Source organism: Puma concolor, chromosome D2 (assembly GCF_028749965.1).
Source record: "Puma concolor isolate L17-30 chromosome D2, mPumCon1.1.hap2, whole genome shotgun sequence".
Taxonomy (NCBI): Eukaryota; Metazoa; Chordata; class Mammalia; order Carnivora; family Felidae; genus Puma; species Puma concolor.
The window spans coordinates 46,094,856-46,120,402 of NC_141677.1; the positions used below are offsets into that span (position 1 = coordinate 46,094,856).

A 25,547-nucleotide genomic window follows, 5' to 3' on the forward strand; every position below is an offset into this window, starting at 1 on the left:
GCAGCCAACAACTCAGACCGGTTCCTGTGCCTCTCTAAGAGGACTCAGGTCAGGGACACTGGAGGTGTGGAACACACAGGGGGGTGGCCCCACCAACACGTCCCCATGGGAGTCAGGAGAAGAACACAAGCCTCGAGGTGGGTCTGCAGGAAGCGGTCGGCTCAGTCTCAGGGAACCTGCTGCCCATCCATGCTGGTGGCCAGGAAGCGAGGGGCACTTCGTGCCTACTCAGCGCCTTTCACCACTGGGCTGTGGGTGGGAGCCAGCAGGTGGGCGGAGATTCAGAGAGAGAAAGCTGTCCTAGGGTCACACAGTGTTAGCCAGAGGCCAGGACACTGGGAGGCCCTTTGTGTGCTCCTCTGCCCCATCTCCCCCACTGCCCTTGATGCCCTTGATGGAGCCCTGGGACGTGGGGGCATCCACGGTGCTAGTGAGTAACCAGGCAGGCCGGGCCGGTCTGGGAAGTTGGCCACTGTTGTTTAACCCCTGGCCTACATGGCCCTGCCCCCCTGCCCTACCTGAGAAGCTGGTAGCAAAGGTGCCTCCCCTGCCTGACCACCTCTGTCCCAGATGTATACAGACGCAACAGCCCCAGGCCTGAGAGCACTCAGCCAGGCTGTGGGTGGGCAGGGCAGCGAATGAATGAGGGACAGTGATGGATTAGGATGTGTCCAGCCCCCTGCGCCACTCCCTGGAGGGCAGGGGGCAGGAGGGAAGGGTTGGGCAGCGGGGGCCCAGGGGAGCCGGACCCCACTGCCCAACCCCCGGAGAAGGTGAGGGCGGGCCTCCTCCCCCGCCCTCCCTGGCCTGCTGGCTGAGCTCCCACCAGCCAGCCGCCGCCGCATCATCAATATTTCATGGGCGTCAATAAGAGGCAGCGGCAGCAGCGGGGACAGCGGCTGCAGCAGCATTCTTGCCAGCTCTAGCCATAGCTCACTGGAAGAGTCAGTCTCCTGGCACTGCCCACCACCATGGACGTCTTCAAGAAGGGCTTCTCCATCGCCAAGGAGGGTGTGGTGGGCGCTGTGGAGAAGACCAAGCAAGGGGTGACGGAAGCAGCTGAGAAGACCAAGGAGGGGGTCATGTATGTGGGTGAGTCTGGGCGAAGCAGGGCGTGGCAGGGTGCAGCGACTGGGAGGCGAGAGGCGGGGGTGCCCGGTTACCCTGGGCCAACCTTCTCCCCCAGCCCCAGGGGGGCATTTTGGGTGGGGATGAGGTCCTGGCCATTGGGTCAGGGTCTCCACGCCCTGGAGCACCCCATCCCCCTACATACCATCCCCCACACCCCACAGTGTCTGCTCTGACCTCCTCAGGGCTCCAGGGTCTCTGAAGCAGAACAGCAAGAGGGGCACTCGGCCTTCAGACACACTTGTTTGCGCACACACACACACACACACACACATGAGTGCACAGATGCAGACCAGTGTCCCCCACGCCAGCATCCCCTCCAGGCCCTTGTGCTCAGATAAGAAGCCAGCTTGAGCCTAGAGCAGGAAGGTGCTCAGCAGCGGAGCCCCAGGTCCCCACCCTGTTCAGAGGGAAGGGTAAGCAGGGGAGAGGAGCCTGAGCCCCAGTGTCCTGTGCAACCCCACCCCCTTCAGCCCCTCGGAAGCTGGTGACTCAGCTCCGTCCTGCTACTGCTTCCGAGGCCCAGACCACACCCAGGTGGGCCTGGACCCTACCTCAGGCCTGGTCTCTCTCATCCCCCTGTCCTGTCCTATCCACTTCCCATCTATCCCCTTTCTCCAGACACAGCAGGAAGCAGCCTTTGAAGGGACTGCCGGCCCCCAGACGCCACCTCACCCCCCTACTAACCCCACAGCTTGTTCAGCTGTTCTGTGTGTTTGCCCTGACCACCTCGCTCCCAACACCAGGAGGAGTAGGCTGACGCCTCCATTTCCTCCCCAGGAGCCAAGACCAAGGAGAATGTTGTGCAGAGTGTGACCTCAGGTAAGGGGCCCAGGACCAGGGGATATGGGGGTTGGGACCTCCAGGGACTGCAACCTGGTACTGAAGGCTCAAGCCCAGGGTCCTCCTACACTCCAACTAGAAGCCTAAGCTGTACATGCACATGAGGTTAGATAGACCCAGGGTGCCCCTCTTGCATCAGGGCTCCCCCGGAGTCAGAGAAAGGCGCAGTCCAGGGCCTCCAGTAGAGGCGGAGTTTTGAGCGCCCCGAGAAAGAGGTTGCTCAGCCTGACTTGGGCAGGCCAGGCCCGGACAAGGAGGGGTCAGGACCACGGCCAGCCAGAGTCCTCTTGCAGTGGCTGAGAAGACCAAGGAGCAGGCCAATGCTGTGAGTGAGGCCGTGGTCACCAGCGTCAACACAGTGGCCATCAAGACGGTGGAGGAGGCGGAGAACATCGCCATCACCTCCGGAGTGATTCGAAAGGTGAGATCCAGTTGTGGCCCTGGCTCTCGGGCCAGTCTCATCCTTTCTCCTGGGCCCCAGAGAGGCTAGCTGAGGAGAAAGCAGTATTGCCTCATGACATATAGGGAAGCAGAGATTGAGGGGGCCCATGGTCTGTGCTTGGTGTTTCTCAAACCCATTAACACCTAGAACCCTCATAATTCCTCTTGTGAGGGGGGCAGTTTGGGGCCCACCTGGAAAGTGAGGCTCAAAACCACGTCCTCTTGAGGCTCCGCATTTGGGAGGTATCACATTTCACTAGTGAAAGCAGGGTGCTGTGGGCCTCACGCAGTGACAGGCGGCCTCCAGGGCAGAAGACACCAGGCTGGAGCTGCCAAAGTCACCGCCCACCGGCCTGCTGTCCAGCCTCCCTCCAGGGCCTGGTGGGAGGAGCAGGGAAGCAGCGCCCCCTCGTGACAAAGCAGCGAGGGTCCTGACCCCGCGTTCCACTTTTGTACACGGGCGCGGGTGTGTGCCCCCGTGGGCTGCCAGGTGCAGAGGGCGCAGGCGCAGTTGGGCGCCCCCAGGAGGTGGAGGCCCGCTAGGTGAGCTATTCCCGCACGCACCACAGAGCAGGCTCTGCTTCAAGCATTTTACACGTATTAACTCATTCAATCGGCACAGAATCTGCAGAGACCGGGTGTGGAAATGAGGCCCAGAGAGGTTACGTTATGTGACCAAGGTCCCAGGGGCTAGTCCCGCAAGCCTGGGGTTCCCAGGGCAGCCTGGCTGCAGGGCCTGTGCTGGGAGAGATTCTGCATGAGTGTGAGGCCGTGGTGGGGGCCCGGTTTATATGGGGGCCAGGCATGGGCCTCTCTGAGGCACCCAGCAATGAGGACCCCTGCTTCAGGGAGCAGATGGGAGGAAGGGGAGGAAGCCCCCCTGCCAGGAGGCAGCGCCTAGGCGTCCACTTTTGGGGCCAGCACAGGTTCTCCACCTCTTTAGAGCTGGCAACCCGTCTGCTCATTCCCAGCTCTGCCCCTTGCCAGCTATATGACCTTGGGAAGCTACTTAACCCCTTGGCACCTCCATTACGTCTCCTGTAACAAGGGAGGGGGTGACCGTCCCCGTTTCATTATGACATTGTGTGATCGTGTAGGGAAATGGCCCCCACGAAACTGTTACACCTGGGTCATGGTGAGCACCCAACAGAGGCAGGAGACTATACCATCATCATCTGTGCCTCCGGGCAGGACCCATAGGTGCTCGGGAGAGCAAAGGAGGCACTGGGGTGGGGTCAGGCTGCCACTGGGCCTCTGAGAGGGAGCCTGGGCACTCCTCTCTGGCCTTGAAGGAGGGCTGGTAAGCCCATGGAGCCACCCCAGGGCCTGGAGTGGGGGTAGCTGCCCCAAGGGAGACATTTCCTGGTGACACCCAGAAACCAGTCACAACTCTTCCTCCAGTGAACCATAGAAGGATGCAGCACTGCCTGTCTGACAGCCCTTTCATTCCACTGGCCTCATGCATCTGCCTTGGGTGGTAGGGCTTGGCCTGTGGCCACCTACCCTTTGCCTGGAAAGCTGCCCCTACTGTGACTGACAGAGTTCAGTGCCCATTTTAGCCCCAATCCACCAAGGATGTCCCAGAAGTAGCATGGAGACGGCAGAATCCTCCAGAGGTTGGTGCTAAGACTGGGATCCAGGCTGATCACCCAGTCTGGCCCTGCCCACAGCTGTCACTCGACTACCTCCTGGGCAGGTCACCTTAGGCAAGTGTCTGAGTGGGGGTAAGGTGGTAGGAGACAGGAAGTGGGGAGGATTGTATAATGCCTGCTGGCTCCAACCGGACCAGCTTGAGCCCGGAGCCCATCCAGGAGGCAGGGAGAGAGAAAGCTGCTACTAGGGATAGGGATGGGCCTGGAGCAAGCCGAACCTGATCTCTACCAGCCCCATTGCTTTGAGCTGTGAGGCTTTTAGCTGGATACGTGGCCTCCCTGGCCTCAGTATGAACAGTAAAAACACCCCTCTTCCTAGGGCTATTTGGGGGCTCAGTAGGACAAGAGTGTGTGATCATATGATGCAGGGACACTGAGGGTGAGGTCAGGCCTAGGGCTTCAGGGCCATGGCCCACCCCCACCTCACTCCACCCCACCCCACCAGTCCTCCTCCATAAGAAGGCCCAACCACAGACTGCCCAGAGACTCCACATTAGTTCAGGAGTGTGTGAAGCTGGGCTCCAAGATACATGGTGCCCCCATAAAGCCTCGGCATCATCAGAGCCCCCGCTGTGGGTCCTCACGTGAGGCTCTGTCGCTCCTCTGGTTAGTCTGGTGATGACACACCGCACACAGCAAGGTGATAAGGGCCTCTGCTCCTCTTTGAGGCCAGGTGGATAAGCCGTGGGTGCAGAGAAGCTGGGGCCTCTGCGCCCTCCACACTGTCCCACATCCCCTTTTCTCCCTCACAGGAGGACCTGGAGCAACCAGCTCCCTCGCAGGAGGACAAGGCAGCCAAAGCAGAAGAAGAAGTGGCTGAGGAGGTAGGTGCTGGGCTCCCAGAGAACAGAGGGTACCCGGGCAATCCTGCTTCCCTCCCAGGGTCCCCTGAGCCCTCAGGGAAGCCTTGTGACCCTCTGCAGCCCCCTCAGCCTGAATGTGAGGTCCCTTCATGAAAGGCTCCTCAGGGCGGAGGGGCAGAGATGGCTCCCAGCCCCACCCCACTCAGGGTGGCCACTGAGGGTGGGAGCCTGGAGCTGTGTGTGAAGGTCACTCTCTCTCCCAGGCCAAGAGTGGAGGAGACTAGAGGGATGCAAGTCAGCCATGGAGGAGGAAGAGCCCTCTGCCTTGGACCCCACCGGGCATGAGGACTGCCCAGCCCTGGAGCATGACCTGGGTTGCCCATGTTCCCACACCTGACCACCCACAGGGCCTGTCCTCCTACACTGCCTTCACCTCCCTCACCTCCCTCAATCAGTCGCTTTGCCCCCTGGTCCTTCTGACCCCACAGATGCTGCTGTGAATTTTTGTTTTTAATGATTCCAAATAAAACTCAAGTCCTCATTCCTGACCATAACATGCCCATGCTTCCTTTCTGTGCTGCCTCATTCATGAAGAAATCTCCTACCCCCCACCCCCCCCCAACCACCCCCCCAACACCCTCCCCCCCCACCCTGCCCCAAGGAACAGGAGCCAGGCCAGCCTGCTGGTGGGTCTGGGAAGCAGGTCTGGAGCCAGGTACCCTCCAGGCATGCCCTGGGCATTTCGGGAACCTTCTGACACAGGCACTGCCTTCAGGGCCCCTGCACCAGTTGCTTTTTATAATGGAGGAAGCTGCCCTGCTTTTGGCTCCCCCAGACAACCTAACACCCCTCCTGGAACAGATGGTAACTTTCAAAGATCTAAAGTGCAAACCCATAGCAAGACCTGTCTGAGTCCTCCTCAGCACAGAAGGTTGTGACCCCATGGCTCCTCCTGCCTGGCCCCACCCAGCCTCAAGCTCCCACTGCTTGGAGCTGGGCTTTCCTGTCCTTCGGCACGAAGTCCTGTCAAGTATCATTAGAAAAAAGGACAGCTGAGATGCAGGAGAGTGAGCCTCCGCCTCGAAAGTAGTAAAAGTGAGCTCCTCCCAGCCTCGAGCACTTTACCTAATTTAATCCTCAGAACAAACCGGTGGTGTCTCAGGTGACCCCAGTGTCCCTGAGAATGAACTGAGGAACAGAGAGGTTAAATACCTTGCTCAGGGGCACAGAGCCTAGGAGGTGCAGAGACCGGGCAGAAGGCAAGGTGGCCTGGCTCCAGAGCCACCCAGTTAAGTCCCATGCTCTGCTCCGGCCACCCTGACCGGGTGGACTCAGGTACTTCTGGCAGATGTTTCAAAACCACCTGGGGATCCGGCTGGTAGGTGTCCTACACGAAGGGCTATTGGCATCATGCCCTGGGGGCTCGCTCATAGGCAGTGGGGGGATTGCATCCCCTTTGATGCCCAGACGGTTTGGGCTCGGAGCATCTAAGTGACTTGCCCCATGCCTCCAGCCCTGGGCGCCAGAGCCTGAGCTTCAGTCCACACCCTGATGCAGACACTCCCGAGACCACAGCACTTTCCCATACTGCCTCAGGGGTGGGGAGCAGGGGTGCCAGGCAGCCCTGGGGGCTGGGAACCCAGCTGAGCCCAGCCGAGCAGGAGTGTATCCCACTCTGCTGGCCATGGGCACCCACTGCTGTGGAGGCTGAGAGGAGCAGGAGGCTGCGGGTCCCCCAGACCCCCAAACCTACCATGGGAGGAGTGAAGGGTCTGGAGAAGGTTCAGGGCAGTCAGGGTTTCCCTGCTTCCAGACCCAGATGCAGGCACACAAGCAGGCCTGTGCATGCCCAGGAGGAGTCCGTCTGGGGCCTGGGTGTGCCTGAGAGCTCTTTGGACTGTAAGGGAAAGAGAGGAGCCGGCCCGATAAGGTATCAAGGGGAAGGGGACACCTAGACCCAGCCCCTGGGGACAGTGCATCACCAGGCTCCCAGTGTACTCTGCCTCAGCTGGAGGAACCTGGGAGGGTCCCTGCTGCTTGACCCCCACCCTAGACACATATTCAGGGCCTGTTCCTGGGGTCATATGCCAAACATCTAGGTTCACCCTGTCCAGGAAGCCTGTTCCCTGCCCCACGGCACCTGCAGTGCTCTTAGCCTTTAAACCCATGTTACGCGCTTTCTGCTCTTGCAGCTGCACGTGACTTCGCTAGAGGAACAAATGATCTCTCCCTGCCCCTCTCCTCACCTGAGAAGCCCCAGGTGAACTGTGGGGTGCTGGGCTGAGTGTTGGACATCCTTCAGTCCATTTAAATGATCACAATAGCATTTGAGGAGATTCTGTTATAGTCTTCCCCCTCCCCATCAAGGATGGGGACACTGAGGCTCAGAGAGATGGGCTTGCCCTAAGGGGTATTTGAACCCAAGAGGTATGACTGCAGTTCCTGCTGCTTTAGAACCACCAGCTGTCTCTATTGTCACCTGCTTGGGCCAGACTGTGCCTCCCTGTCTTGTTCTTGCCCACTGGGACCAGCACCGGCATTGAATAACTTTAATAGCCACTGCTATTTTCACTGCTGCAGTGAAAAGACCCTTCTGGCCAAAGAGACTGGTGCTACTGGTGGGAATTCAGGAGGGCAGGGGCTAGGCTAGTCTCCGGGGAGTCCCCCAGGCAGCAGTCTGGCTCCTGCAGTGCCTTTGGGCTCTGGGCTTGGCCCTGCCAGAGGCCAGGAAGAGCGGGGGAGTGGCAGGGCTGGATTCCTCAGGGCGTGGTGTCCCCTCCTCCCTTCTGATCTCAGTGCCTGCCCCTTCTACTTGACCAGGGTTGCCCTTATCTCCATTAATCCATTCTCATTGTGTGTGCACGCGTGCCTCCAGACATCCCACACCGCAGCTGCCGCTCCCAGGTTTATCCCGGGCCTCTCCTTGCCACCTCCCCCCACCCTCTCCCCGCCACCAACTGTTAGAGGCAGGGCATGCCCTAGCGGAGTGGCCCTGGATAGGGGAGGCCTCCCCAGAGCTCCAGAATAGGAGAAGCTTCCACAGAGACGCAGAGACAGGCCCGGAGAGGAAGAATCAGAGGGCAGGCATTAAAGGGAGGGTTAAGATGCAGCACCCATGGCAGAAATGGTGTGCAGTGGAGGCCTCCAGGCTGCGCAGGCGGGCTCCAGAGTGGGAGAATGCAGGGTGGAGTGGAGGCCCTACGTGCACACTTGAGCTCCAGGGGGTCACGGCTCTTGGGTCATTTTGCTGTCCTCAGGATCTCTGGCTCCCCTGCCTTCGCCCAGGTCTCTAACCCCTCTCCCAGCGCCCCCACGTGGCCACCATGTCCGTCCTGCGTGCGCTCCATCCAGGGAAAGGCTAACTGAGCGGTCTGAGGCTTGGCCATCCGCTTCTTCGCTGTGTGGACCGGGGTACGTCCCTGCCCTCTCTGAGCCTCGCCTCCTGCCTAACTCGTTGGGCTTTGGTGACCTTAGATTGCGCCCTGGGCTGGGTGCACCCTGCAGCTCCTTCCGTTGTTCCCCCTCCACTTTGGGCTATTTCCTCCCCCAGGAGCGCTTGCCAGTGACTGGCTCTCTGTGAGAGGGAGTTACTCGACCCTCTCCATTCTGAGCCTGCCTGGTCCCAGTGGCGGCAGGACAGACAGCCATTCTACAGTGTCCAGGCTGAGTGTGTGGGAACAGCTGGGTTGCCTGTTGTCAGGGCCCTAGGGTTTAAAGCCCACCACATGGATTCGAGTCCCTGCCAGGTGAGTTCATGAACTCATTTCACCAAGTTGTTACAAAGATTATACAAGAGGCTGAAAAGCCTGAGGGCAGAGCCTGGCACAAGGTAAATGCTCAATAAAAGGCAGCTGCTATTATTAACGTCAATTCCAGCCTTGAGATTCTGACCTGGCGCTCACCCAGCGCCCACCGGATCCTCAGGGTTAGGGACAAGGGGTCGGGCGATGTGGAGGCTGTTGGTGTGTGCGCCCCCTTCCACTCCTGCCCCTCTGTGGACCCCTGATCCAACCCCCACCCCCTGCAGCCCCGTGCCCCTCTTCAGACCCCGCACCGCCTTCCCACCACGGCCGGCCTGAGGCCAGGATGTGTTCTCCGTCCGCGGAGGCTGGAGCAGGGCCCAGTCAGTCCCCGGGGCGGTCTGCTGGGAAACGCCCCGCGCCCCCTCTTCCCCGCCCCGCGCGGGGCGGGACAGCCCTGGGGCGCCTTAAAAACCAGAGCTGGAGCTTCGGTCGCAGCCAAGGTGAACAGGATCCAACTTCGCTGCAGCTATCCTTGACGACCTCGCAGACCCCCGGCAGTCATGGCCAGCAAGAGCTTGCAGGACCTGAAGCAGCAAGTGCAGGGGGCGGCCCAGGAAGCAGGTGAGGACAGTGCTGCGACCCGGGGCACTTGCAGGGACTCACGGAGGCAGAAGTCCTGGGTTATGCATCCCGAAAATCGGTGCGGCGCTCCGGGTCCTGAGGGCCCTCCCTTGAGATGCAGGGATCCGGCAGGACGCCCACCCCGCCCAGTCCAAGGGATGATGCCTTGAGGGAGGTGGGGAAACACTGGTGCCCCAGGAGTTCGGGGCGATGTGGGCATTGCCAGGAGCCAATATAAACAGACTGCGCGGGAGGGGAGTTGCCACACCCCGATCGTGAGGAGCCCCACCTGGGTCCTTAGGGGAGGGTGAAGGTCCACGGAGAGAGCGCACTTCGCACCCCGTGCACCGAGAGATCCATCTCTGCTCGCTGGGGTCTCAGAGGCGCACTGGACCGGACGGGATGGCAGAAGGGGCTCCTCCTGCCACCACCCGGCTTTGAGTTCCCCTACCTCCCCCGTCCTACAGAAAAAAAATCATTTCCTTCTAAGTCCTCACCCAGAGGGCCTTCTCACCCCTCACCTCAGAAGGTAGGTCCCCAGCCTTGTTTCTCCACCTCCAGCTCTTTCCTCCTGGGACCTGAGATTACACAGCTGGGGTGGCATAGGGTGGACTGGGGTTAGGAAATGTGTGGAGACCCCTGCCCTAAGGCCCACCAGCTGTGGCTTTTCCAGCCCAGCTCGGCCTCCCCTGGGACTCCACCTCCCAACTTGTGCTGCACATATCCAAACGAACAGACAACACCCAAACTAACCCCCTCCTTCATCAGTGCCCCAGGGAATGCCCACAGTTGCTCCCCTGAAACTAAAATGCTACCAGGAAGCCTGTCTACAAGACCCTTCCTTCTGGGCCACACTTTCCCCATCTGTAAATTGGGTGCAAGAGCTCCTTCTCTGTGGCCCCGACTGGTTCTGTCATATAAGGACCCACGGGAGCCTCTGTGGGCCGCAAACCCGGGGCCTGCCTGACCCCCCTACACCTCCCTGACCCAGGGTCTGAGTAAAAGCAGCTTCTTTCTGGTTCAGTTGCAAGGATGAGTCAGGTCTCTGGAGGCTGGAGCCACTTGTCTGCTCCCCTAGCAGGTGGGACCCACTTGAGCCCCTGGAAGCCCTGTTCACCACAGGCACAAACTCTGGTCCAGGGGAGATGGCCTGACTTTGGAAGTGTCACCTCCTTTCTGGACTTCATTTCCTAATGCCTTAAGTTGCATGCCCACAGAGGCACCAGCATCATTGTTTGTGTGCCTTCTGGGGAGAGGCATGGGAGAAAAGCAGTGGTGAAAGGGCCTTGCAAGGGTGGGGCCCCCGTGCACTGGTGGTGGGAATTCAGGCATCGGGGCCAGGCTTCTGGGGGAGAAATTGTGAAAGAGGGACAGGGTTCTTCCCGGGCCGTGCCCAGGAGCAGCCACAACCCAGATGCCAGCTCCAGCCTCTGTTGGGATGTTTTCTCTGCAATCCTGGAGATGAAGAGAGAAGCAGGCCAGAGGGGAGGAGCCTAGAGTTATAAATAAACAAGAATACCCCAGAGGCATGGAAAGGGCCCCTATGCCTCACTGGCACAGGACTTTTTAGTCAGAGGACTTGACTTTGATGGCATTCATCCCTTGGGCCTGTAGGACACACTACTCTAGAGAACAGATAGAGGTGGCAATGGTGGGGCCCCTGTGGTTGGCAGTGTCTCAATAGGGGCTAAGGGCCACATCTCTCTGTTCCAGTGACTGCGGCAGGATCATCGGCCCAGCAAGTGGTGGACCAAGCCACAGAAGCAGGGCAGAAAGGTCTGGTGGGGCTGGTGGGCAGGAGGGCGGGCAGCCCCAGAACACTCCCCACCCTATTCAGCCCTCAGCCAGACATACCCTCCACTCTGAAGCCCCTCTGCCCACATTGCTTCCTGGGGATGGAGACCCACGCCAGGCTAACCCTAGAGGACTCTGGTTCCCAGGGCCTGGCCCTCACCTGCTTTCTCCTTTCCTTCCCCAGCCATGGACCAGGTGGCCAAGGCCACCCAGGAAACCATCGACAAGACTGCTAACCAGGCCTCTGAGACTTTCTCAGGTTTTGGGAAAAAATTAGGCCTCATATAACGACAGAAGAGAGACATGGGTGACTGCCCTCCAGCCCCTGGCCTTTGGCGGGCCCTTGGTCTGCTGCCTTATTAAAGCACATGTTCCTACCTCCTGTCCACTTCATTCCTCCCCACAAGCCGGGCCCAGCCCTCTCGCGCCCCCGCCCTGCACAGTGTGCAGAAACCCAGCCCCGACATCCAGAGTTCTGGCATTCCAAATTCGGAAACCCAGACGAACTGTCCAAGAATTCTTTTCCCATGGTCTCAACCGCAAATCCAGACGCTCCCTTATACGAAGTTCAATGAGGTATGTGTGCCTCCCGCTCTGTTCAGGAGCCACCTGGTCCCCGTTCCCAAATCGCTCCCTCAGCTCCAGGAACCCCGCGCCTCCTAGGAGGGGATACTCGGTCCCTAGATGCTTGAGGGGCTCAGCTCAGGGCAGGGGAATAGGGGCTCCAAGGGCTGGGCTTCGGGAACTTCTCCCCGCTAGCTGTGCCTGGAGGCTGCGAGCACCGGGGCTCCCTCGCTGGGATCCTGTGAGGACCTCAGGTGGCGGGACCTCTGGGGACGACGCAGAGTCGCAGGAGCAGCACTTAAAGCCCTCGCCGCACCCCGGTCCCCGCCCGCGGGGTGTTTGTGTGCCGGCCCCACCCGGCGGTGAGTCACCGGGCAGGACCGAGAAGGCTAGGACACCCCCGGAGCCGCCGCACCCGGCGGCTGGACTGGAGCTGGTTCGGAGCTGCAGCCGAGAGTAGCCCCGCCCACGACACGCCCCCTGGGGGAGGAACAGCGGCGCGGGGGGCGGTGCACGTGGGCTTGCAGTGGGCTACAGGGCGGTGTACGTGCGCGCGCGACCCCTCCCGCGAGCACCCCTTCCCGCTCGAACGTACCAGGACTTTCTGTTCCAGGATGGAGGCCGGCCCTTTCGTGCCACAGGGCCCCTAGAGGGACTAGACTTCCCGCAAACTTAGTCCCTCCCCCCCTCCCCCCCAGCACGTGTCCACGCACGCGACACCAGCCCCGGTACGCCCCGCTGCAGGGTGACTCACAGTTGCCACAGGATAAGGCCCAACCCTGGCGCCTGGCGCTGGCGGCCCCCTCCATCCGGACCCCCTGCCACACCGCGTTCCCCTTTCCCACCTCCGAGCCTTTGCTCACGTTATTCCCTCCACCCGTGAGGATCTTATTCTCTCTGGACGAGCACGTACGTAGCCAAGCCGTTTCCATTCAATTACACGTCCCAATTGTGGGCAGATAAGAGAGAAAAGAGTAGTCTCCCCTCACGCGTGGACACGAGGCCGGCTTCATGGGAGGCCTCGCACGGCCGCCAGCAGGGAGCAGTGTCGTCGTGTGGCGCCCCGCCCAGGCCCAGGTGTCCCTGTGGGTGCAGCTCTGCTCCAGCGATCTTTCTCTTCTCCAACCTGAGAACCCTCCCAGGCCGGCCACAGATCTTCTCCCGCTCCCCGTCAGCGTCTCCCATCCTCACCCGGGGGCCAAACCAGCTTCCATTCTTGTTTCCTTATTACTGACTGTACCGGAAAGAAGGCCTCGCTTGATCTGCAAAATGGGCCAAGGCTGCTCCTTCTGGTCCAAAGAGAAGGTCCTCAAAGAGACACCTGGGTAGTGTGAGGACACTTCCAGCATCTCCAGGGGCCCCTGCCTCCAGGAGTGAATGCCAGGGTCAGGAGAGACCACCTGGGGAGGGGGGTGCACAGCTTGGGGGAGACCCGATGGGCTGGGGTGGCAGAGCCCACACATATTTTCTGGTGTGAGTCCTTCCCCTGGTGACTCAGAGAGAAATCCCCGTGGGTCCAGCAATCCCTTTTCATCCTGCACTCCCCAGGAGATTGCCTTAGGGATGGGTGTGGGGCCCAGCTCTGGCCAAGGAGAAGGGAGGTCACATCTGAGGGCCTGGGAGCTTCTAGGAAATATTCTCCATCCTCAAAAAAAGACAGACAAGGGAAGAAACAGTCCCCCCTCTTCCACCGGACATTTTTGTGGCTGGAAATGATGCTTAGAACTGTGCCAGCCACATGTAACCATAGGAGAAACAAGCCTAAGGAAAACACAACTTTATTCATTCCCTAAACTAACCAGTCTTTCAGCCTGCCATGCTAGCAAGAGGATGCAGTTTCCCTCATTGTTTGAGCCACTGTGAATCAGGTTTTCTCTTACAAACAAAAGCTTGTCATCCCCATGTTACCTGGATGCCAGCCAGGATCCTGCACTGGCCGGCCTCACCCACCTCCCCAGCCTCCTCTCTCAACACCCTGGCCCTCTCTGCCTCAGCCACATTGGCCCTTTTCCATTTCCCTTGACATCATGTTGCTGCTCACCACAGGGTCTTTGCATGTGCTGTTTTTACTGCCTAGACCACTCTCTGTCCTCCTCCATTAACCATTCTTGTCTAGAGCTCCTACTTTTTCATTCTTCAGATCTCAGTTCCCTTGTCCATCCTCCAACACACACACACACTCAGGATGGGTCCAGCAACTGCTGATACAGTCTCACACCTTGTCCTCCTTTTCCACAGTTATTCTAACGAGACCCTTCTAGTATGCTTCTCTGATGGTTGTCCATGGGGCTGCAACCAAGTCCCTTCTACTGATGAGTGCGCGCCAGTGCCTAGAATGGTGCTCTGGCAACATCTGCTAAATGAATATACGCCTGACCTCCTTTGGTTCTCCTACCAGATAACAATGAGTTTGCATATTGTCAGATGAACCCTGGGTGCCGTCTCTTTGGTGCAGCCCCTTCCACACTCCTGATGCCCCATGCACCATGCAAATACCTGTTTCTATGTGCCCTGTTCTTCCCAACATTGCAAACTGTGGGAATGGGGGGAAGGCCAGTTTGAACTTGGTTTTGCTACATGTCTGGGACTCAGTGGGTGCAACACCAGGGGAGCCCATGGGAGCCTATAGGAGCCCAGCCCTGTCTCCATGAGGGTCATGAAGCTAGTTGAGCCCAGACCGTGGCCACTCTACCTTTGGGTCCTGGTCAAGGATCCAAAGAGCAATTCTTCCATTAGCAGTTCCTCCAAACGATTCCTGATTCTCCAGGTTCTACTTCCTCAACTAGCTAAACACAAGGTCACTAAAAAGAGAGACAAGGGCAGGTTCCATTTTCTCAGCTCTGATTCCTGTCGAATTGCAAATTTTATGAGAGACAAGGAGCAGAGTTTTCTATTTTCTGCTTTCAACCCCCTTCTCTCTTTTTCTCTTTCTCTCTCTTTTTTGGTTGTTATTTGTCTCATTCTAGTTTCTACTTTTTGTAAATTTTTTTTTTTTTTTTAGTGTTTATTTATTATTGGCAGAGAGAGAGACAGAGCATGAGCGGAAGAGACGCAGAGAGAGAGGGAGACACAGAATCTGAAGCAGGCTCCAGGCTCTGAGCTTGTCAGCACAGAGCCTGATGTGGGGCTCGAACTCACGGACAGCAAGATCATGACCTGAGCCGAAGTGGGGCGCTCAACCAACTGAGCCACCCAGGTGCCCCTCTAGTTTCTACTTTTTGAAAGCATTTACATTCCATTCCTCTACCCTGAGCCACACCTTTGTTTTCTCTTAGATCTGCAACTGAAAATATTATAAGCTCTCTGCTATTCCTGTTGCTAAAACATGTTTTGCTATCTGTTACTTGGTTGGAATTAGTCTGCTAGAAGGTTCCTCATGGTGCCTGGGTGGCTCAGTTGGTTAAGCGCCTGACTTCGATTCAGGTCATGATCTCACGGCTCATACGGCTCATGAGTTTGAGTCCTGTGTCGGGCTCTGTGCTGACAGCTCAGATCCTGGAGCCTGCTTCAGATTCTGTGTCTCCCTCTCTCTCTGCTTCTCCCCCACTCATTCTCTCTCTCTCTCTCAAAAATAAATAAACATTAAAAAAAATAGAAGGTTCCTCAAGAATAAAATATTTACAGATGGACTAGGAAGACTTGGGGTCTGAGCTCATAATTGTTATAGCTAGGCCTCTTGGGTTATTGCAATGTATCCATGAAGATTCATTGTGTTCTATTTTTGTGTGTGGCATTTAATATTTAAAATTTTTTGGGGCTCCTGGGTGGCTCAGTCGGTTAAGCGGCCGACTTCGGCTCAGGTCATGATCTCGCGGTCCGTGAGTTCGAGCCCCGCGTCAGGCTCTGTGCTGACAGCTCAGAGCCTGGAGTCTCTTTCAGATTCTGTGTCTCCCTCTCTCTGACCCTCCCCCGTTCATGCTTTGTCTCTTTCTGTCTCAAAAATAAATAAACGTTAAAAAATTTTTTAAAAAATTTTTTTACTGTTTATTTTATTTTTGAGAAAGAGAGAGAGAGAGAGAGAGCGTGAGGGGGGAGGGACAGAGAGAAAGGGAGACACAGAATCTGAAGCAGGCTCCAGGGTCCGAGCTGTCAGCACAGAGCCTGATGCGGGACTTGAACACACGAACCACAAGATCATGACCTGAGCTGAAGTCGGACGCTCAACCGACTGAGCCACTCAGGCGCCCTGGCATTTTCTATTTTAAAAATGTTAAAAAGTTAAAATAAAAATTTTTTTTTATTATTATTGAAATAATTTTAATTTATTTAGTTAAAATTGACTAAATTTAGATTTTAATGTAGCTAAATATGCTAATGTTAATTCCTGGCTTCTGATCATTGTATTGTGGTTGTGTGAGATGTGAACACCCCCGTTAGGGGAGTCTGGGTGAGGAAGACAGGAAAACTATATTACTTTCATAACTCAATTAATACTGAGTTGGAAGAGAGAAACTACCCTATTAATCGTAAAACCCTTGTATTCCTGACGCTGGAGGCTGTCAGGAATCTGAAGTTCAGATCTGAAGTGGCATTTCCCAGATGGCAGTGGGAGTCTGGGTTGGGGGTAGGGGCAGGGGATTCACCCAGACTCCTCTGCTCAGGAGCCTGCCCCTTTTTCATGTAAGTGCTGGACTCACCTGTATAGCCGCGACCCCTCCACCCCTCTGCCTCTTAGAACCAAACTGACTTTTAGAAGATTCTACAGGCAGCCTTCTCTTTTCCCAGTTGCAGCCTCCAGCATTTTACAAACAAGGGTTTGTTTAGCCCTTGTTTCCTCAAAGGCTCTCTTCACTCTTGGAAGGTGGTGGTCTTATGTCTGACACCTCTGGAGATCCTTGGGCATCTTCTGCTTCCTCCTTCACCTGCTCAGGTTCTTAGTTCTGTCCCGAAGAGTTCTCATTCAACACCTGAGACCACCCCCCCTCCCCGGGTCTCTCCCACTCTTCTGCATTTGCCTGCCTTCCCACATTGGTTCTGCTGGTCTCACCTGCTCCTGGATTTGCATGGTTTCCCAGCTTCTCTGAAGAGAAATTTGATGTGTGTGTGTGTTGATGTGTGTGTGTGTGCGTGTGTTGATGATGGGCTGCCTTCCTCTTCCTCCTCCTCCTCCTCCTCCTTCCCCCCCTCCTCCTTCATATGGTTTCAAGAAGGAGAAATGGGACTATTTAGAATTAAGCTGCTGCCCTGTTGCCTCCAGACATGGCAGTCTGGCAGGCTGAGCTGGTATTATGTTTACAGAGAATCCATATCCACTGTCTGCCTGCTCCTCCCTGCCCTCGCCCCAGGAACCTGTCCTCCTGAACTGCATCACCAGGGCTCCCTTGCCCTCAGTCCCAGTTGGGTTCAGCCAATGGGTGACACATGGCTAGGTCACAGAGGGAGAGGAGAGGTATTTGTTCCCCATGTACCCTCCTTGCTTGACGTGGTTTGGCAGTGGCTGGGTTCCTCTGCTGCTGCTCCTGTCGAATGACCTTCTTGTAAAGCCACAACTCTCCTTGGCATCTGTATGGCCTTGCTCCTTACCCTTACCCCTCCAGGCCCAGGGTGGTGACAACTGTCACCATGACTGGTCTCCGGGCACCTTGCCATCCTTTATTGGTTCTCTTAAGTCTCCCCACAGCTTTGTGAACAGTCTCTTCCTTAAGTACCCTTTTGATGTGCCCTCTGATTTCCAACAGAATCCTGACTGACATCCATGGATGTGTGATGTTGACATGCCGAGGGACCACAAAACATCTCCAGGAGTCAGGATTTGGTTCCCTGTGGCTGGGAGGGGTTGGTGTGTGCAGGGTATGTGGGCTCAGTATATACTGTGAGCTCAAATCCCTGAAGCAGAAGGAGGAGAAAGCGGAAGGAGGATAGGCAACCATAGTTCAGATCACACAAGAAGTTATCACTGTAGACGTAAGACAGCCCTGAGTATTTGAACACTTAAAATAAACATTTTTTATTTTTATTTTTCAGAACTGGTAATTGCCAAGTTGGCAAATTGTCATATGAGAAATTGGCTCACCGTGACTTGATGATGCAGCCAGTTGATCCTTTGCCAAACTGGGTTGTTGCACAAATTCCACCTGGAGGATTAGTTGGCTCCTCTGAAGGCCTGATGGTCCTGCCCCAGGGGCTGGACTTGATCTTCTGTCTCAGGACAGGTGCCTGTGTTCAAGGGCTGCTCTGCTGGGGTGCAGGGTGAGCCAGGCCTCTTCTAAGATGGGATGGTTCCCAGCTGAGTCATCTTCAACTCATCCAGGCAGTAATGTTCCCTGCAGGAGTCACTGGAGCCCAGCCCCTCACATCTGGATCCATCCCTGGTTAGGAGGGTCTTGGGCTGTCTTGGGTTTCTTTGCCTGGAAAGAAGACCACCCTCAGTGATCCACAGAAGGGGCTGAGAGAACAGGAAGCTGGTCACAGCAGGAGCTGGAAGGCCAAAGGGGATCGCCCTGGGCCAGAGCACCAAGGTCAGGGGTCCCCTCATCTGGTCCTAGGCAGCTTGGCGAGGCCCCTCGCTTTCCCCTTGCTGGGCATTTGGGATCTTTGTCTGGACCCAGTCTTGCCCAGAGATCTGGGGCCACAATATGTTGTCACTGGAGCCAGGGTGCTCCTCCCAGGGCAGTGCAGCAGGGGAGGAGGGGCAGGGGCTCACGGGCAGGGAGGGTGATGTGGTAAGGGCAACAGTAGCCAACAGTGGAAGAAAAGCATATCCAGAGGCTGTACTGGGTGGGGCTCTGGACTGGCCCTGGGACCGGAGTCCTGCGGAAGGACTGAGTCCTAGCAAGGACCTATTGAGGGGCTAGTGAGCTCCAGAGGAGAGGGAGAACAGTATCCCAGGATGGGAACTGGTGTGGAGGGGTCTGTGGGGTCTGGAATCTGTCCCGGAAACACTGGATGACACCACCATCCTGTCAGGGGAACAAGCACGGCGAGGGACCCTGTGGGGCTGGGGGACACACACCACCTCAGAGGAAACAGGGAAAGAGCTTTGCTGGGTCCAGGGAGATCTCTGTGGGTCTCTCAGCCCAACTCCCCCCAACTGTGTCCCCAAAGTTCCCCACCCTTGGCAGCACTGCCCTGAGCAGAAGACTCTGGAATTCGCCTGTGCTGAGGGGAGAACCGTCTTCTGGACCTGCTTAAGCTCCAGAGCCCCTCACTTCACAGCCTCTTCTGAGTCCACAGGGTCACACATAGCCATCTGTAATAGTTGCAAGAGTAGTATTATTGTGTTCTTTCTCTCAAAGACGGTTTAATACCCGACCACTCCTGCCAGTGGAGAATGGTGTGTGTGGCCCTGTGACCCAGAGTTTCTGCTGCCACAGCACCCACTGCCTGCCCCCCCGCCCCCCGCCATGGGGGCCGGCCACAGCTTGGGGCTTCCTAATACCAATCAGGAATGTGGGAGGGCCTCAGCCCCGTAGGACCCAGGCGGTGAGGGCCTGGAGTCGGGTAAACACTAATTAGGGTTCACCACACCCTCCTGGGCATCTGTACAGGCTGAGAGAACAGGCATGGGGGCAGGCAGCCTCAGACTCCTGCCCCTGGCCTGGATGGCATGAACAAGGACTTGGGAGGACTTCTTCCATGACTCCTGGCCACTGGGGTCATAGTCCCCGGCCCTCTGCCCCCGCTACTGGTCTGTCAGGGCTCACTCCCGAACAGCCCCTCTCTAGCACAATCAGTGACAAGAGGGAGGGAACAGAAGTTTACCAAGAACTTGCACACATGATCCCTCTATCAGTGACATGGCCAGGAAGGCGTGGCTGTCCCCATTTTATAGATGAGGAAACTGAGGCTCAAGTTTGGGCTGGTGAGTAAGGGAAGCGGCATGTGACATGTGGCTTGAGGCATCACTCTTCAACCTGAGTAACTAGGGAGGCAGCCTGGCCCCTTAAGCATGTGATGCATCAGGGGCCTGTAGAGTGGCTTTCTGGGAATCCTGGCCAGGGCCAGATGTACCTCCCCTACTGGTGCTGGGGTCCTCCATCTATTCCTCTAGGACCTCCTGGGGGACACTGCTGGCCTCACAGGACCTCTCCGAGAAGCCAGGCCCCGAGGTGCAGGGGTGCTGGGCTCTCTCCTGTGCTGCCTGCCCCTGAATGGGGCTGCGCAGGGGTTCAGGTGCTCCTGTGAGTGAGAAGCAGCTGACTGCAAGCCAGGATGACTGGGTTTCCGGTTAACGCTATGTCCTCCGTAGGCAAGGTACCACCATGAAGCCCCCTTCCCCGCCCCTCAAATTTCCAATGAAAGCTGCAGAGACACTGCAGAGCTGAAGTCTTTGGGAATGGGGAGGTCAGTGGTGCCCATTCCACTTGTGTCCCTGGCCTGAGGGACCGTCCGGGTCCCCAGGCCCACAGACCCCCAAGCCCCTGACTAGGGCACCCTGAGGATCCTGGATAGCAGGCTGGAAGTCCTAGGCCCTGTCTGGATACACAGCAGTGCCCAGGCTATGGGGAGCTTGAAGCCCAGGGGACTGGAAGGGCTGCTGTCCCCAAGGGCCTGTCATCTCCCAGGGCAGTCAGGCCTCCTTTCCAGGCTCAGCCCTGCTCCTGTCCCTGCCCCTCAGAGGGTCCCCAAGTACTGGGTGTCAGGGTCTCATACTGCCAGAGGGGCAGGGCTGCAGTCACGGCACTGGGGCAGCCCCACCCAGCCTCGTCTTCCTGCCGCCGCCTGCGCTGACTCACCACCTGATCTCCTACCTGGCTGGGGCGGGGGCTCCTGCCCCAGAGCCCAGGCAGGCATCAGAGGCATCTATAAAAGCACGCTGATCCAGACCGCAGCATCCTGCTTGGTTTGCCACTTGTCACCGCACAATGCTGGGAGGTCTGGGGAAACTTGCTGCTGAGGGCCTGGCCCACCGCACTGAGAAGGCCACTGAGGAAGCTGGTAAGGACCCAGAGGCTCCTTTCCACCTGGCCCTTCTCCCTAGGCTGGGGGGGGGGGGGGGTGGGGGAGGTGGGGACAGACTCGATGGGGCCTGTTGGAAGCTGATCTCAGCAGATTGGGGGCAGGCCTTGGCCCCTTGAGGAACCCATCAATCCCACAAGGACAGAAAGGAAGTGAGGGGTGTGGAAGCTGAAGAGGGCAGCTTGGGTGGAGTCATGAGGGGTCCATTGCCCCCAAACAGGCCTCCCTCGGTTGGACCCATTTCTGGGGTCTGTGAGGCAGGAGGGACACAGCTCAGAGGAGGTCCCTGGGAGCAAAAAGGGAGCCCAGGTGCTGGGTGAGCCTCCAGTGGCTAGAATCCTCCCCTCTGGAAACCCGGGAGTCCTTCCATATCAAAGCAGCCTGTTTTGAATGTCCTATACAGAAACAAGAAAATGGGTTTTTATTTTTAGCATCACTTTAATGCCTCAAAGATTTCTTTACTAAGAAACCACCAAGTCTGATTCCGTTCAAAGTCAGCCCCCTGGGTTTATACAAAGGACGTTTTCAATTTCTTCAAAGTCCCCAGAAACCCTTTTCTTAAATAAAGATTTTATTTTATATATTTTAAATGTTTATTTATTTTGAGAGAAAGAGAGAGTGCAGGGGAGGGGCAGAGAGAGAAGGAGACAGAGAATCCCAAGCAGGCTCTGCACTGTCAGCACAGAACCCAACATGGAGCCCGAACTCGTGAACCTGTGACGAAATCAAGAGTCAGATGCTTAAACAACTGAGCCTGCCCAGTCACCCCTGAAGACTTTATTTTTAAGTAATCTCTACACCCAGCATGGGGCTCGAACTCATGACTCCAAGATCAAGAGTCACATGCTCTTCTGACTGAGCCAGCCAGGTGCCCCAAAACCCTTTTGGTGTGTATGCCCCAGCAACTCTGCGCGGGAGGCTAGTCCTGCCGTTTTGTGAAAAACAACTGGTGTCCGCGTTGGCTGTTCGGGTTCTGCATGGCCGCAAACATGTCTGTATTTCGTATGTTAGCTCTGCAGCTGGGGTTGACCTCTCTCTTGCATATCTCGCTGGCCCCGAGTTCGGCATCATCCCCACTCCACAGATAAGGGAACCAAGTGTGCAGAGTGGAGGTAAAATCAGAAGCCGTTCTTCTGACTCCAAAATCTTCCAGTTCTAGCAACTGCCGCACGAACTTTAGACAACTCCGAGGTGGTGGGAGAGTTCCTCCTGTTGGAGGAATTGCTCTGGGGGGTCAGGTTTGGCTGGAGGAGACTTCGGGATCTGGCATCCCTAGTGGAGCTGTGGTGGGACAGCAGCTCACCTGAGAGGTGCGGTGACGTGGGAGACGAGCCCCGCCTTGGCCTCAGGGGCCCCACTGGCACGAGGGCCTGCTCATCTGCATTCCAGGCCTTGCCAGGCCAAGGGGGCACGGAGGGCCCTGTGCTCTCGTCTGACTGCCTAGGTTTGTCTTCTGGCAGCCAGGCCCGCTGGAGTCTCTGAATTAAGGCAGCTGAGGGTCCTGCTCGTGAGCTGCCTGGTCTCACCGGGAGGTGGGGGGGGGGGGGGGCGGCATCCAGGACATCCAGATGTCCTGGGCTCTGCCTTGAGGAGAAGCTGGCTTGCACTGCGCTCACTCTGGGCTTCTCATCTTTTTAGTTCATGCCGTTGAGGAGGTGGTGAAGGAGGTGGTGGAACACGCCAAGGAGGCCGGAGAGAAAGGTATCATTGAGGCTGGGGCCAGGGGAAGAGGGAAGGAGGGAAGCTAGATGCTGGGAGCAACCCATTCTTTGCCTAACCCGGTCAAACCCTGACCTTGATGTTGCATCCTTTCAGTTGGTATGCAATTATCTACGCTCATCTGCGGCCACAGACTGTACTTTGCTAATAAAACAAGATCCATCCAGACAGTCCTTTCCGTGGGATGTTAAGGAGACGGGGTCACAAAAGACTATGTGGCAGCACGCTCTGACAAAACATTTCAGACAGGAGATTGTGTGTTTACATGTATATTTGCATAAATGTTTATGTGTGTGTACTGTAGTGTAACTAAAAGTGCCTCATTCCTTACAACATGATAGGTTCCAGATGGATCCAGGGCTCACGTATTAGATACATGAAATCATTAAACTGTTAGAAGAGAAGGTGGTGGATTGGGGATAATATGGGAGAGGAGAGGATCTTTTTAACTGTGACGGAAAACCCGACAGCCACATAGGAAATATTAGATAGACCTGGCAATATAAAACTTGCAAATTTTCCATAATAAAAAAAAAATGCGGGGGCGCCTGGGTGGCGCAGTCGGTTAAGCGTCCGACTTCAGCCAGGTCACGATCTCGCGGTCCGTGAGTTCGAGCCCCGCGTCGGGCTCTGGGCTGATGGCTCAGAGCCTGGAGCCTGTTTCCGATTCTGTGTCTCCCTCTCTCTCTGCCCCTCGCCCGTTCATGCTCTGTCTCTCTCTGTCCCAAAAATAAATAAACGTTGAAAAAAAAAAATTAAAAAAAAAAATGCGATAAGCCAAGCCAGGAGAAAAACCACAAAGGGAGGAAAAACATTTGTAAATAGAAACGATGGACCAATATAAAAACGACAGAAGACACAAGCAGGCAGTTGACAGAGAAAAGAGGTCTGAGTAGGCAGCGTGCCCTTGGGAGGAGCAGGTGCCGCCTCACTCAGAATTGGGGAAACGCGAGTTGTGGAGGGAACCGAAACCACGTTTGAATGCGTTCCTCCGGGAGCCCCGCTGCCCTCTGTCCCATCGGGGCAGAATCCAGCAAGGCCAGGCCTCCGTCCAGTAAGACCGCCGCATCCCCGCAGGCCACTCCAGCTGACGCGGGCCCTGCTAGCTGGAAATGTTTACTTTGCTCACCGGACATTATTCCTCTTTCTTCCTGACAGCCATTGGCGAAGCCTTAAAGAAGGCCCATGAGGCAGGGGACAAAGCGGTGAAGGAAGTCACTGAGACGGTGACCAACACAGTCACAAGCGCTGTCACCCATGCAGCGGAAGGCCTGGGCAAGCTGGGACAGTGAGCGCACCCACTTCCAGCGGACTCTTCCCGAATCTCAATAAAAAGCTGTGAAATGTGTGCACTGAGCCCTGGGTTTATTCCTGTTTGGACGGCAACGCTGCCTATGTCCCAAGTGTCTGCAGGGGCAGGGGGCCGGCATGTGCACCTTCTGGGGGGCAGTAGGTCCCCATGATTGATCAGCTGTGCTGCTCTCACACTGAGATTTCTCACATCAGCAAGGAGCTCTTGAAGAATTGTTAGGGTCTGTGCTATACTTCTTCAGGGATCATTTCCTCAGACACTATATATAGCTTTCAGACACCTCAGCGCGTGTCCTCACCTTCAGGACATCCCAAGGGAGGAACAGAATTCAGCTCACACGTGCTTTGGGTTTTCCCAAAGAAATCCTTAGAGGATTCAGGGAAGACAATAGACTAACCTGATTGCGAGTTTAGCCGGGCAGGCTCAGACATTTTGAGATGCTTCACATTCTGAAAGAGACTATGGAGATGTGTTTCTGCCGGACAGTCACAGAATCAGGTCAAGTAGTAACTGAGTCCTCCGCTTATTGGCTGCTGAAGCCGCTGTTTGGATCTTTCCCCGGAGACTGGTCAGGCCTGAATAGTGGCAGCGACCAAGAATGCTGACCTGGCCTTCTTCCCGCCATGAGTGGTCAGCACCCTAAAGGTTAAACGTGTGTGTAAGCAGCATTTAGCTTCACAGTTGGGATTTAAGAAAGGAAATGATTTGTAAAGAAAAGGCATTGCTGATTTCTCTTGCCAGAAGTTACTCGTTCTTAGCAGAAATGAGGAGAAAAGGTGTTTTAAGGAGGATATCACTGGCTCGCCACATTTCTGGCTTTCTTTTGAGAATTGGCTTTACAAGTCTCTGAACAGCCCAGGAATATCCAATGTCCTGCCACTGTTCAGTTAGATCTGGATTCTATATCTTGGTTTGGTTCCTGAAGACTTTTTAATTCCCCCAGTCTAAACTTAAGCTCAAATCAATGGAAGCACTGTGGGTGGCAGTGTCAGCTGGGACAGTCTTTGGACAGCAGTTCCTCTTACCAGACCTTAGTCTTCAGGTGTGCACAGGTGCATACCGATGCCTAGACGGTGAACACACAGCTTCTTTGCAGCCTGTATGTAATAGTAAGAGCTGGAAACACCCTAACATGCCAGTCGGAAATCACTTAAATGGCTGGGACATCTGGGTGGCTCTGCTGGTTAAACATCTGACTTTGGCTCAGGCCATGATCTGTCGGTCTGTGAGTTCGAGACCCGCGTCAGCCTCTGTGCTGACAGCTCGGAGCCTGGACCCTGCTTTGGATTCTGTGTCTGCCTCTCTCTCTGCCCCTCCCTGACTCATACGCTGTCCTCTGTCTCTCTCTCTCTCTCTCTCTCAAAAATAAACATTAAAAAAAATTTTTAAAATCACTTGGATGGCAAGTTTTGCTCTGCTTATTAGGTGCAATGCATAATATAGAGTTGACACCTCTTACTTCTAGTGGACTGTAATGACTTAGCTTGAAAATGGTACCTGGGCCTGGATGGCCACCAATAGGGCCTGGTTAACAATTATTGCATGTATATATGAAATGGAATACCCTATAACTGTCAAGAATGATGAAAATGTGCATGTACCATATAGGAACATGTCCAAATAAGTTATAAGTTGTAAAATACATATGTAGAAAGAGTTCGTTTTTGTAAAGCAAACACATACTTGTGTAAGAATGGGGGAAAAAAACCTGGTAGTTTATATATAGCAAACATATTAACAGTGCTCATCTCTGTGTCCTTGGGAATATGAGGAATCTGCATTTTCTGCATTACATAGTTCCGTGATGCTTGAATTTAAGAGGAAAACCAACACAGATAGACTTTTAAATGTTGTCGAGGAGGCCTTGTACTAGCTTATTCAAGATCGTTTGCAGGTTAAGTGCTACTCAAAGTTTACTGGTTTGCAAACCTTGTTATTCCCACGTGGTGACAAGATAAGTGAAAAAACAGAGCATTCAGAAACTTTCCTAACAATTTGACATTGCCTGGACCTCCAGGAGTGTGATCAG

At 55.9% G+C, this 25,547-nt stretch overlaps 3 protein-coding genes across 4 annotated transcripts; all 3 read left to right on the top strand.

Annotated features, from left to right (window-relative positions):
• The first annotated feature begins 726 nt into the window (after positions 1–726).
• SNCG (synuclein gamma) lies at positions 727–5,421 on the top strand. 2 transcript variants are annotated; one of them, XM_025918093.2, is made up of 5 exons: positions 737–1,092; positions 1,909–1,950; positions 2,265–2,392; positions 4,817–4,888; positions 5,131–5,421. In XM_025918093.2, exons 1-5 carry the CDS (start codon positions 972–974, stop codon positions 5,149–5,151), a joined length of 384 nt encoding a protein of 127 aa, XP_025773878.1. In that variant the 5' UTR covers positions 737–971; the 3' UTR covers positions 5,152–5,421. The 2 variants fall into 2 exon arrangements, with proteins under 2 accessions (XP_086536311.1, XP_025773878.1); XM_086680185.1 differs by lacking the exon at positions 1,909–1,950 and having other exon boundaries at positions 727–1,092.
• Positions 5,422–9,071: 3,650 nt separating this feature from the next.
• ADIRF (adipogenesis regulatory factor) lies at positions 9,072–11,402 on the top strand. Its single transcript, XM_025918429.2, has 3 exons — positions 9,072–9,231; positions 10,945–11,007; positions 11,210–11,402. The coding sequence occupies exons 1-3, from the start codon at positions 9,171–9,173 to the stop codon at positions 11,311–11,313; spliced, it is 228 nt and encodes a 75-aa protein (XP_025774214.1). The 5' UTR covers positions 9,072–9,170; the 3' UTR covers positions 11,314–11,402.
• An 8,901-nt stretch (positions 11,403–20,303) lies between these two features.
• Positions 20,304–23,554, top strand: FAM25A (family with sequence similarity 25 member A). The gene is made up of 3 exons (XM_025918436.2): positions 20,304–20,466; positions 22,126–22,188; positions 23,365–23,554. Exons 1-3 carry the CDS (start codon positions 20,394–20,396, stop codon positions 23,496–23,498), a joined length of 270 nt encoding a protein of 89 aa, XP_025774221.1. The 5' UTR covers positions 20,304–20,393; the 3' UTR covers positions 23,499–23,554.
• The last annotated feature ends 1,993 nt before the right edge of the window (positions 23,555–25,547 follow it).

Coding starts and splice junctions, on each gene's coding strand:
- SNCG (XM_025918093.2), top strand. CDS start 972: ATGGACGTCTTCAAGAAGGGCTTCTCCATCGCCAAGGAGGGTGTGGTG. Junction 1,093..1,908: donor GGAGGGGGTCATGTATGTGG/GTGAGTCTGGGC, acceptor TTTCCTCCCCAG/GAGCCAAGACCAAGGAGAAT. Junction 4,889..5,130: donor AAGAAGAAGTGGCTGAGGAG/GTAGGTGCTGGG, acceptor TCTCTCTCCCAG/GCCAAGAGTGGAGGAGACTA.
- ADIRF (XM_025918429.2), top strand. CDS start 9,171: ATGGCCAGCAAGAGCTTGCAGGACCTGAAGCAGCAAGTGCAGGGGGCG. Junction 9,232..10,944: donor GGGGGCGGCCCAGGAAGCAG/GTGAGGACAGTG, acceptor TCTCTGTTCCAG/TGACTGCGGCAGGATCATCG. Junction 11,008..11,209: donor CACAGAAGCAGGGCAGAAAG/GTCTGGTGGGGC, acceptor TTCCTTCCCCAG/CCATGGACCAGGTGGCCAAG.
- FAM25A (XM_025918436.2), top strand. CDS start 20,394: ATGCTGGGAGGTCTGGGGAAACTTGCTGCTGAGGGCCTGGCCCACCGC. Junction 20,467..22,125: donor GAAGGCCACTGAGGAAGCTG/GTAAGGACCCAG, acceptor TCATCTTTTTAG/TTCATGCCGTTGAGGAGGTG. Junction 22,189..23,364: donor CAAGGAGGCCGGAGAGAAAG/GTATCATTGAGG, acceptor TCTTCCTGACAG/CCATTGGCGAAGCCTTAAAG.